The sequence below is a fragment of the Schistocerca serialis genome, chromosome 2 (assembly GCF_023864345.2).
Source record: "Schistocerca serialis cubense isolate TAMUIC-IGC-003099 chromosome 2, iqSchSeri2.2, whole genome shotgun sequence".
In the NCBI taxonomy this organism is placed as follows: domain Eukaryota; kingdom Metazoa; phylum Arthropoda; class Insecta; order Orthoptera; family Acrididae; genus Schistocerca; species Schistocerca serialis.
Genome location: NC_064639.1, coordinates 1038290818 through 1038304055, shown reverse-complemented (window position 1 = coordinate 1038304055; position 13238 = coordinate 1038290818). Strand labels below are relative to the sequence as shown.

The window sequence follows — 13238 nt, the reverse complement described above, 5'->3', positions numbered from 1 at the left end:
CCATCACAGAGCTTACTTGAACCCAAAGTTTGTTTGAGCCTTCGAAGCTGTGCACCCATATGATTTTGCACATGCCCAATGTATTCCAACTTCTCAACTTCAAATTCATTTCCATATGGTTTAAGTTCCTCCATAGTCTTGAAACCTTTGGAGTCACCATACCCAAGGTAGTATTTGTACCTAACATTGTATCTGGGAACTGAATGTTCAAAAATTTGTTTCACTCCTTCCACTTCCATTGCTTCACTTGATCCACTAAAATTTGCCTCACAGGTACCTTTGTGCTCTCATTTGATTTTATTTTTGCACCTATAACGTTTTGACAATATTTCAACATCTATCGCTTTCGCACTGTCACCACAAGTAGCAGTTACGACCTCGTTCAGGGATTTATGACCCCTCTTTTGCCAGGAACCATCCCATGCCACTATCAAGTCCCTAGAACCACCGTTCATTTCTGTAGATTCCTCCACTGCTTCCTTCATGGTTTTCAAAGCCACATCTTCAACAGAGGTTCCCACCTGTTCGCAGTAGTACCCAAACTTGCTTGGAGGCAATGGCAAGTTCATAATACCACAAAACAGTTTACCAGCAGCAGATCCTTTTCCGATGAATCGAAGACCATATACAAGTTGAACATTCAGATCAAACATTCTAGATCGCCCATTTCCACCAAAGAGTCTGGCTTGTGAATATTAGAAAGTCACTTCATACTTGCAAGATGTACAGATTATCTTCATCTCGCAAGCTAAACCAAAGTGCTTTGTTATCTCTAGTCTCACTCCTACACTTGAACAAATTTTGCACAGAACACTTTCTTTCAGCACAGAGGATAACAGTCCAATATTCAGCACCGCCAATATTATCACTGTCACTTACATATTCACAAAATCTGTCACTTCCACCAGTCATCCTTGCTACAAGCTGTCTCAGGGATATGGCCAACCATGTGTTGCTTAGCAGAAGAACGCATTGTTTCCGTAATTACAGCATCAAACTTGGTATTAGAGTTAATTTTCTTTTTCCTAAGTTCTTCCTCTTCTTGTGTACACGGTTAATAAGACGCGGCGTCGTAACCAGAAGAACGCTTTACACAAGAAGCAGAGTATTACTAACAACAGGCGCAACACTGAAGTAATTCGAAACAATCAATAACAAAGAGACGATGTTCGGTGCTCTTAGCGCCTCATTTGTGACAGTAAGCACTGGAGCCAACCCTTGCACATTCGCTGTATGGGCTACATAAGGGAATATTCAACTTCACACCGAGAAAATGCTAAGTGCTTCGCCAAGAAGTCACGAGAGGGTGTTACATGCATTCAGTGGCCCTCCCATTTCCTCTGCAGGCGTGCGAGAAGATGGTAGTGACTCCGCTCCTAGGGTGAGTGGAACAATAATTCAAAGTTTTCATTAAACAGGAATGCTACAATTTATTTTTGATAGCAAAACAAAACCAAAATTTTTTGGATTTGACCACCTCCGGCTCCCCTTAAAGGGTCCAACATTCAACGCTCCGACCCATAGAATGCCATTTCTATTTTTCCTGGTGACGACATCCTCCTGAGTATTCCCCGTCTGGAGATGCGAATGGAGGACTGTTTTACCTCCAGAATACTTTACCCAAGAGTGTCCCATCATCATTTAACCGTACAGTAGAGCTGCATGCCCTCTGGAAAAATAGCAGCTGTAGTTTACCCTTGCTCTCAGTCGATCGCAGTACCAGCACAGCAAGGCACTTTGGTTGATGTTACAAAGCCAGAGCAGTCAATCATTTAGACTGAAACTACTGAAAATGCTGCTGCCCCACTTCAGGAACCACACGTTTGTCTGGCCTCTCAGCGGGTACCCCTCCATTGTGGTTGCACCTACAGTACATGCACATGTAGTAAAGAAGGTAATGGAAATTCGTTGCTGTGATACAAATGACGGAAGGCGTGAAGATAACTTACCCATATTTTTCTCCTTAATTTAACGGATGTAATTTTCAACTTTGATTTCTTAATTTTGAGAATTTAATAGATCACTCAATTGCCACTGATACTTTTTGTTAATTTAAGCCAGAAATGGCTTACGCTTGCATATTTAGTTTGGAAGGAATGGATAATGATCCTTAGGAAGGCGCCAAGCGAATTTTTATCTGATTTTTAAAGAGATATATTTTGCTTCTATTTTTGGTGAATTTGAATGGTATAGTATTTCGTCACTAATCCCCGTATCCGTCATGTTGCTCCGTATTTGTTCAGGATTATTTGTAGCTAAGAGGTCAAGAATGTTTTCTCAACCATTTACATTTATGGTGGGCTCCTGAACTATTTGTTCAAAATAACTTTCGGAGAAAGCATTTACTTCAATACCGGACGATGTTCTATGCCTACTGCCTACATTAAACACGTGTTTTAATTAAAATATCTAGTGTAGATTGAACTCACCACCAAGTATAATTATATGAGTAGGGTATCTATTTGAAAAGTCACTCAAATTATCTTTGAACCTTTCAGCAACTATATCATCTGAATCAGATGATCGGTAAAAGAAACCAGTTATTAATTTAATCGGGTTGTCAAGGATAGCCTCTACCCATACTAACTTACATGAACTAGCTGCTTGTACAATAAGATAAACTACTTATAACAGCACAAACACGCCATCCTTTGTGCACATCGTTACATACTTAGCAAAGCTTTCAGCTGAACTTACTCCGGCTTTAGCTACCTTTCAGTACCTTGAACTTTAGTGCTTTCTACTATCACTTGGAGCTCTAGTTCTTTGCCAACACAGGTACGACAATTTATAACTAAAATATCTACGGTTTCTGTGTTAACCATTGTCTTGTGTTTGACCTGCAGTCTTTGAGACTGGGGCCCTCAGGAGGAGCACCATTTATTTTTGGTGTTTGGTAAAATAAATCAGTACATACAGTTTAAATCTTTGTTGTCGCCTACAAATGTTCTATTCACATGAATCCGATCCTTTTTCATTTGTTATTCTTATTTTACCATATTGGAAAGTGTTACTTAATAATTTGCATTTATTATTCGTATTTTACCATATTGGAAACTGTGTTACTTAATAATAAGCATGCCAATGCTTGAATAATTCGACTGTAGGATCCAGAGGCGTACAAATTCCCCTTGCAGCCTGCTTGCCCCTAGCACCTCTGCAACCATTCATGCAGGTCAGCCTGCCGCGACGTAAACACAAGAGTGCGCGTGTACTGAGGCATAGTGGGCAATGCGGGCGATACGGGCTCCCGCAAGCCCGGGCTACCTGGGTTCCCGCAAGCCTGCCAAGCTTCACGGGACCCGCTCAGCTTGCTGCGCCTGACAACAGGTTGCGCTGTCAAGCTACCGTGACTAGAGTAGCCAGGTAGTTAGCCTGCAGTTCATTTATCGCAACGGTGGAGGCAGCACAATGAATAGGTCGAACTTTAGTGAGATTGAAAAAAAATTGACAACTGGCGAATACATGCTGGTAACGAAACAGAGCACAAGTGCCGCATGGGAAACGTTTTCGTGTGTTTATGAGGCCGCTTCAAATAAATCGGTAGGTGTGTCTCAATGCAAACTATGTAAAAAGCTCTTAAGTACTTATTCGGGAACCTCGAGTATGTTACGACATGTGTGCAAATTTGACAAGCAGTTCCCTCACTCCGTAAATATCTTGAAAGAGGACAAAGATTTAGTGGCCGAAAGGTGAGTCGAAATGTGTGCTAAGGACCTGAGACCATTTAGCAGTATAGAGGGAGAAGGATTTCTTAATTTAGGGCAGACACTGATCGACATAGGTAAAAAATATGGCTCAGTTGATATTAAAAATGTTATGCCTTCCCGAGTGACAGTAGCTAGGAAAGTTCAAACCTTAGCTGATAAAGTGCGCAGCAAAATGCTCCCAGATATAGTGCATGCGATTCGTTCTGGTATATGTGCCAGTACAATTGATCTACGGACAGACAATTACAAAGGGGTGCATTACATGTCCGTGACGATGCATTACATAAATTCAGACTGGCGTTTGAATAAATATGTACTAATGTGCTCTGCGTTTCCTGACTGCCCAAAAACTGGCTCGAATATTCGAAACGAGTTGGAAGATGGCTTAGAAACTATGGGTGTTTCTCGTGAAGACATTGCCAAAATTACGTTTGTCACAGACCAGGGCACTAACATTGTCAAAGCTCTCGAAGTATATCAGCGTCTTCCATGCATGGCTCATAGTATAAACACAGTCTTGAAACATGTTCTGAGCGAACAGTTTTTGAAAGAAAATGTTCCAAATATATTAGCCATTCTTAATACAGTGCGGGCTACGGTTTCGTACTTCAAGAGAAGAGGTCTCTGTGTGAGACTGAACTCATCTTTAAAGCAGTGGGTTTCAACTCGTTGGAATAGTTATTTTGACATGCTTGTATCAGTCCATTCTCAGATTGATTCAGTGAAGGCTGTTTTACATAATGAAGGTGCCTCTGATAAGATGCTGGGTTATGACCACCATATAACTGGCCAGCTTATAGAATTTCTTAAGCCGTTTAAAGAAGCCACAGTTGATCTAGAGAGTGACAAGGATCCAACCCTACATTTAGTTCTACCGTGGTTTTATGCCTTAAAAACTCACTGTACCGTACGGGATAACGATGAAGAGGTTTGTAATTTTATTCTATCTGAATATTATAGAACCACTTGTGAGATATGTATGTTGAGAAAATGTATTTTCAGGACATGAAACCTTTGAAACAAGCCGCTGATGCCTTCCTAGAACAGAAAATGTGCGTTAGTATGTTGCATAAAATTGCAACGTTTATGGTGGCTAACTACCACACATTAAGAAAGTTAACCGAGGATGAAAAAATTGAAATTTACCAAGCAGCACGACAGATGTGTGCTGAAGGTAAGCTCCTAAGATAATGCATATATTCTTCATCTACATGTACATGGTTACTCTGCAAGACACACGCAAGTGCTTAGTTGAAGGTTCATCGAACCACTTTCAACTTATTTGTCTCCTTTTCTCGAATTTCGCGCGGGATAGAACACCTACAGCTCTCCGTCTGAGCGCTGTTTTTTTGTATTTTATTCTGATGATCATTTCTTCCAATGTATATGGGACTCAACAATATCTCTTCGAATTCGGAGGTGTAAGTTGGTGATCGAAATTTCATATATAGATCGCGCCACGTCAAAAAACGCCATTGTTGAAATGATTACCACCCCAACTCTTGTGTAATTTCCGCGACACTCTTTCCCCTGTTTTACGATCATACCAAACCAGCTGCCCTTATTTAGACTCTTTCGACCTCTTCCGTCAATAGTAAGGCTCTCCAACTTCGTAGCAACGCTCCAAAAGAGTGTTTTGTCATTAAAACGCCTACAGCGTTTTCTGTGTGTCCATTCCTATTTAAGTAGGTCGTAATTGTAATCAGAGGTATTAAGTAGAATCTACAGCCTTTAGATTTGACTGGTTGATCTTGTAAACGAAGTTTAACGGACTTAGTTTAGTACACACAGGGATAACCTCGCTCTTGTCATTATTTATTGCCAACTGCTAATTTTCACACCAAAAATATATACCTTATTTAAATCGTCCTGCAGTTAGTTTTGATCTTCTGGTGACTTTACAGGGCGATAAATGATAGCATCATCTAAAACCTATTATAATTTCAACTATGTGTAGTACGATCTTCACATTATTCTGCAAATACTAATTGGAACCTGTACAGTTTCAGTACAAGTGCCCAATCACAGCAACCAAGAAACAAATCCAGGGCCGTACAAAATGGCGAAATTTGAGGACTGGGCAGAAGAGCCTCCTCTCCTACATGATGAAGTCAGCAGATACTTGCAAGAACACTGTGTGAACGAGGGAGATATTCTACAGTGGTGGAAAAATAACTCCCAACGACTTCCTCGACTTGCGTGTGTGGCAAGAAAAATATTAAATATACCAGCCACTAATGCGTCTAGTGAGAGAATTTTTAGTTGCGCTGGAAACCTAATTAGTGAAAAACGATCACATCTTAATGCAGACAGACTTAACGATCTCGTCATAATTAATTCAAACACTTATCAGCAGACACATTGAAAATACAGTAGAACATTGAACGGGAAACTATGAGTTTGAGCGCAAATTTCTTTCTTGTGCTTTCTGGGCGACAATTTTTGAGATAGAAATTTTGTAATGCATACAGTTCATTTTTATTTTAGACTAAACTTTTTGATTTCAATCCTTCCAAGTGATATTAATTATTGTTTGTAAACCATTTTCTGTTACTTGGGTTTGCAAAAGTAGCCAAATATTTTTAGGAGTATCTGGTTTGGCCTAAATAATACTTTCAGGGGAACTGAAGGAAAATTTGTAAAGATTTTATGTTGAAAACTGTTCTGCAAAATAAAATATTCATTTGTGGAGTAAGGCAATACACATTATGAGTTTAAATTACAATTTGTTTAGTTGAGTTCCACACACATTGCAAAATGTAATTTTATTCTTGTATTTCTATATTAAGGGGAATACCACATGCAGAGTCAAGATGCTGAAGACCTAGACACTACAAATACTCCTAAAATGAAGAGCGTCTTTTTCCATGAATGAATGTATTGTAGTAGGAATATAATGGAAATTCGGAGCCACTCTCCACAGCGTCTATATCTGCGTCATGAGGATTCAGACTCGTCGTTTAGGTCTGTGTTATGGGGGTCTAGAGTCGTCGTTTAGATTTGCATCATGCAAGTAAACACTCGTCGTCTTAGTCTGCATCATGATGGTCCGAAATATGGTCCCTCATGTTGCAGACCTAGACTACAAGTGTGGACTCTCATGACGCAAACGTAGGAGCCGCGAAAAATGGCTCAGGGTCGCCATTGTATTCCCAGTACTATAGTTTTTAGACGAACTGGATACGAAACAAGTCCTTCGATTTTGTTAAAATACATTTTGGCAATTTAGAATGATTTTTCCAACTTCGAATGAATTCACAGAACCAGTAAAATACCCTCCTGGAAATGGAAAAAAGAACACATTGACACCGGTGTGTCAGACCCACCATACTTGCTCCGGACACTGCGAGAGGGCTGTACAAGCAATGATCACACGCACGGCACAGCGGACACACCAGGAACCGCGGTGTTGGCCGTCGAATGGCGCTAGCTGCGCAGCATTTGTGCACCGCCGCCGTCAGTGTCAGCCAGTTTGCCGTGGCATACGGAGCTCCATCGCAGTCTTTAACACTGGTAGCATGCCGCGACAGCGTGGACGTGAACCGTATGTGCAGTTGACGGACTTTGAGCGAGGGCGTATAGTGGGCATGCGGGAGGCCGGGTGGACGTACCGCCGAATTGCTCAACACGTGGGGCGTGAGGTCTCCACAGTACATCGATGTTGTCGCCAGTGGTCGGCGGAAGGTGCACGTGCCCGTCGACCTGGGACCGGACCGCAGCGACGCACGGATGCACGCGAAGACCGTAGGATCCTACGCAGTGCCGTAGGGGACCGCACCGCCACTTCCCAGCAAATTAGGGACACTGTTGCTCCTGGGGTATCGGCGAGGACCATTCGCAACCGTCTCCATGAAGCTGGGCTACGGTCCCGCACACCGTTAGGCCGTCTTCCGCTCACGCCCCAACATCGTGCAGCCCGCCTCCAGTGGTGTCGCGACAGGCGTGAATGGAGGGACGAATGGAGACGTGTCGTCTTCAGCGATGAGAGTCGCTTCTGCCTTGGTGCCAATGATGGTCGTATGCGTGTTTGTCGCCGTGCAGGTGAGCGCCACAATCAGGACTGCATACGACCGAGGCACACAAGGCCAACACCCGGCATCATGGTGTGGGGAGCGATCTCCTACACTGGCCGTACACCACTGGTGATCGTCGAGGGGACACTGAATAGTGCACGGTACATCCAAACCGTCATCGAACCCATCGTTCTGCCATTCCTAGACCGGCAAGGGAACTTGCTGTTCCAACAGGACAATGCACGTCCGCATGTATCCCGTGCCACCCAATGTGCTCTAGAAGGTGTAAGTCAACTACACTGGCCAGCAAGATCTCCGGATCTGTCCCCCATTGAGCATGTTTGGGACTGGATGAAGCGTCGTCTCACGCGGTCTGCGCGTCCAGCACGAACGCTGGTCCAACTGAGGCGCCAGGTGGAAATGGCATGGCAAGCCGTTCCACAGGACTACATCCAGCATCTCTACGATCGTCTCCATGGGAGAATAGCAGCCTGCATTGCTGCGAAAGGTGGATATACACTGTACTAGTGCCGACATTGTGCATGCTCTGTTGCCTGTGTCTATGTGCCTGTGGTTCTGTCAGTGTGATCATGTGATGTATCTGACCCCAGGAATGTGTCAATAAAGTTTCCCCTTCCTGGGACAATGAATTCACGGTGTTCTTATTTCAATTTCCAGGAGTGTACATCCTGGAAACGTAGTTAAATATTTATATAATTGGTGTCATACTTGGCTGAAACATACTAAAGTTAAAGAATCTAGACTTCCAAAATCTTAAATTGGTTCTCATTGCAGTACAGTGGTTAATAGGGGCGTAGATAATTTATTCTTCTGGGGAGGTGACCAATCTTCTTTTTGGGGGGTGGAGGTTCACTTCTTTAGTACAAATATCCATCCGTTTCGGTGTTGAAAAGTGCAGCACAGACTGCATTGCGTTGCCTGGGCATTTATTTATTCCATACTCTCGTAGTCCATCTTCCCTCCCTTTTTTTCTCTCTATCCATTTAGTCCTCTCCCACTATCTCTTTGATCACTTCCACCCCCCCCCCCCCGCACTCCCCATCCCTTGGCCGGCCGAAGTCGCCAAGCACCGCTATGGTTGCAGGTTCGAATCCTGCCTCGGGCATGGATGTGTGTGATGTCCTTAGGTTAGTTAGGTTTAAGTAGTTCTAAGTTCTAGGGGACTGATGACCTCAGAAGTTAAGTCCCATATTGCTCAGGTCCATTTGAACCATTTTTGAACCCATTCCTTGGCCCATCTCCCCCCCCCCCCCCCCACCCTCTATCCTTCTCCTCGTCCTCTCTCTGTTGGATTCCGCCACCTCAGTTCATCTCCTCTTCACCTATCTATGAAAACTCATATATATCTGTCAACTTTTGTGGTGATCAGTGAATCAGTGTCAAAGTTTATTGCTAGGTAGCATTTATTGTAATACTTTTTGATACGCAGCATTGGTAGTTTTGTTTTCTGGTGCGTAAACAAATGAAGTTGAAGGTCTCCCGACAGGGCAATATGCGACATACAAATAGGCATGTGAAAAACATGATTTTCAAGATTGATGCCACAAACATATAACAACTGCCCCTGCGATTTATCTATCGACATGGCAAATGTAAGCTGCACTGGAAATTATAACCGTTTAAAGTCGAATGGCATGTCGGTCGGAATCTTAGTGATATTGGAATCAAACTGTCCTCACCTTTGTACTTTCCTTTTAAAATTGTGGCTTCGATTACGTTGTTCTTTAACTTCTTCCCCGCAAGCCGGGTGCCATTACAAAGACGTGGCTGGTTTACCTTTCGCAACATGATTGCCGATCCGACTTAATTACGGATTGGGAGGCGGTAATCCGGGGAAATCCAGCGAATTTAAAAATTCCGTAGGATAGTTGACTACATCATCTTAGTTAGTAACGTAATAAACCGACTTGTATGTCAGCAATTCGCCAGGTGTCATATTTTGAATCTGAAAATTCATTTCGTTAACATCAAGGTTTTTTGCAGCCAATATAACACGTTCACTCAACCAAAAATGGTTTGCAACTGTTAAACGACATTTGCTGTGCGCGAATTGTCCAACACGATGACTGTGAATGTGTCAGACAGATCTCAAATTTCAAAAAGATCATAGACATTTCGTTTAAAAGATATATATATATATATATATATATATATATATATATATATATATATATATATATACATACATTTCTTTTAAACGAAATGTCTATGATCTTGAAGAGAGTACCTTACAAAAGATTTTGACATCGTTTGCGGGTTACCATGACAGTTCACTATGTACGCATGTTTCTTTATATATATATATATATATTCATAGACAAATACATATATATACATACATATATACATATATATACGCATATACATATACATATATATATATATGTATACATACATACATACTCATAGACAAATACATATATATACATATACATACATATATACATATATATACGCATATACATATACATATATATACATATACATAAACATATATATATATATATATATATATATATATATATATATATATATATACATATACATGCACATGTAAATATTCAAAAACCTTCTCCATGGAAACATGCGTACATAGTGAACTTTCATGGTAACCTGCAAACGATGTCAAAATCTTTTGTAAGGTACTCTCTTCAATGTACTGTCCGAAATATTATGTAGACAGTGATGTTCCTCTTGATGGTCAAGTGTGCAAAATTTCTTCAAGATCGGAATAAAATTGTAGGTTGGTGTAGAAGTGTGTACGTAAAGTACCCTCCGCCATGCACCATTCAGAATTTTAAGCAGGCAGCGCCCTTCATCCTGCTTTGAATATCAAGTGTGCCAAATTTCATCAAGATCGGAATAAGTACGTACAATTTGTCGAGTTCCGTTATGTAAAGGAACCTCTGCCATGCACCATATGAAATTTTACGAGTATGTAGACTGTGACCTTCCTCTTGGTTTCAAGGTATAGTGTGCAAAATTTCATCAAGATTGTATGCAATACAAACACACGGACACAATGAAAACGCACTTTCAGTTTTTGTCAAATTTTCCAATTTTTCGGTCGATTTTCGAAAAATTTTATTTCATAAAAACCTTGTCCTGAGAATTACGAACACAGCAAAAAAAATTTAGCCGAACTGGTCCAGGCGTTCTCGAGTTTTACGCTTATCAACACATTTGGCAATTAATTTTTATTTGTATAGATAAGAAGCCCGAAATATACGCGTAAAGGAAGAATATACAAATAAAACCAATATTTTTTTAACTGAAATTAATACATATATATATAATGTTGGGGTTTGTCTTTTGGTGCTCAGGTAAAATAAAAACTTTTGATTAACGTTCATAATACGACAATGACTCGCGCAGACTAAACGGCTGCGTAGCGCAGCTCAGCAGTAATATGGGCAGGCAAGCAAGTTTCCCGCAGCCTGCCCGGGTTGGGTTCTGCTTGGCTTGGCTGAGAGTGAAGCAGCCTGCCCGTTCTGTTGACAACGAGCGGCGGCCTGCCCGCCTGGCCACCGGGCAAGCATGGGCGGGTTAAAAGCGGGACATGTACACCTCTAGTAGGATCACAAGTAAACTACAAATGGCTCTGAGCACTATGGGACTTAACATCTGAGGTCATCAGTCCCCTAGAACTTATAACTACTTGAACCTAACCAACCTAAGGACATCACAGACATCCATGCCCCAGGCAGGATTCGAACCTGCGACCTTAGTGGTCGCGCGGTTCCGGACTAAAGCGACTAGAACCGCTCGGCCACAACGGCTGGCAAGTAAACTACAATACAGCAGTGAAATCTACTGCTGTGCATGAAATCACACATGTACGGTTCGACCCTACGACTATATGGAGCCACATGTCTTAAAAGAGCTTTACATCGGCAGGGTATCAATCACGGAAGCTACGTCACACGATAGAGTATCAGGGAGAGATGCAGTAAACCAGTCGTTGGATGGAAGACCACAAGAACGACTTAAATTAATAAGAAACGGAACTGATCCCTATACTACACAGAAGACGTCAGAACACTATTGCAGAAGCAGCGAAAACAGAATACCAAACTTAAAAGAACGCAAAATCTCCAAGATTGGTAGTGTTTCACAGAAGCTAAATTTAGCGCAGACTTCAATGCGAGGTACTTTTTACAGTTGCCACAACGAAACTCTATCTCTGAATGTGGCAGAAAGCCCACAGAAATTCTGATCGCGTGTAAAGCACGCCGATAGTAACACCCTAACAATACCTTCACTGCCGGCCATTGTGGCCGAGCGGTTCTAGGAGCTTCAGTCCGGAACCGCGCTGCTGCTACGGTTCGATTCCTGCCTCGGGCATGGATGTGTGTAATGTCTTTAGGTTAGTTAGATTTAAGTAGTTCCAAGTTCTAGGGGACTGATGACCTCAGATGTTAAGTCCCATGGTGCTTAGAGGCATTTGAACCGTTTGAATACCTTCACTGAGCGACAACACTGCTAGTGTTACCTATGACAGCAGTGGCGGATACATATGGGTTGGCGCCCCCACCCCAACCGTGCCGGACACCCCCATTACCACCCGCGCAGGCCCCGCCAGTCAGCCCGCACGCTATTCGTTCGTTTCACGACGCTCTCGTGAAATGGTCGTAAGGAAAAATCCCCACTCCATCGCTACCTCGAAGATACTGTGTGCCATAGTTCGTGCGCCTACCGTAACACCACGTTCAAACTCGCTTAAATCTTGATAATCTGACATTGTATTAGCAGTGACCGATCTAATAATTGCGCCAGACACGGGTTTTCTTCCGTTACGGCTGCAGCGCCGTATTCTGCCTGTCTACGTGTCTCTCTCTGTATTTGAATACGCTTTCCTATACTAGTATCTTTGGCGCTTCAGTGTACGCGTATAGCAGGCGGGAAGAAGGCAGAAGTAAGGCGGTTGTCTCAGGCACCTATCGGCAACAGTACTGCGAGAATTCCAATGCTCAGGCGACTGACTTCGAAAGAAAGGAAAAATACTTTTGAATTAAAAAATTATTATATTAATCCTGCCACTTGTTTAACTTAGAGCTTGAAAATCATTTGACAGTAGGAAGCAGTAGCTTTTTCTCAAAAGCCATTTGCTTTATTGAGTCGGAGGTCAAACGTCGCCAACGAACAACGAGTTGTCTTGAAAGCGCTTGGCGTTAGGTCAAAGCACACAAATTTGATATCTTCAGCTCTCACGACTGTCCTACTTGTGACGCAGGACTGTAATCGTGCACTTTACATTGTATTGTGTACAAACAAACAGTGTATGACTGACTGCAGAAAGCGCTTTTTCACAAAACCAATATACACTGCGTCGTTTTCTCAACAAATGTAAAGTAAACTATCTCAGGGGACTCCAACAGACATCTCAAAGCTCACGGCGAGGTGGGATTGTGTATGGGCTCGTAACTCACTTCCAAGCTAGATCACATAACCCTTTGTAAAGTCTCTTGCAGCAGTCTCTCCGCGATATTTTCAG

The 13238-nt window shown here is 42.3% G+C and overlaps 1 protein-coding gene across 1 annotated transcript; it reads left to right on the top strand.

Moving 5' to 3' along the window:
* Positions 1-4047: 4047 nt before the first annotated feature.
* On the top strand, positions 4048-6230 carry LOC126456610 (uncharacterized). The gene is made up of 4 exons (XM_050092354.1): positions 4048-4638; positions 4713-4884; positions 5714-5847; positions 6198-6230. The coding sequence occupies exons 1-4, from the start codon at positions 4105-4107 to the stop codon at positions 6228-6230; spliced, it is 873 nt and encodes a 290-aa protein (XP_049948311.1). The 5' UTR covers positions 4048-4104.
* The last annotated feature ends 7008 nt before the right edge of the window (positions 6231-13238 follow it).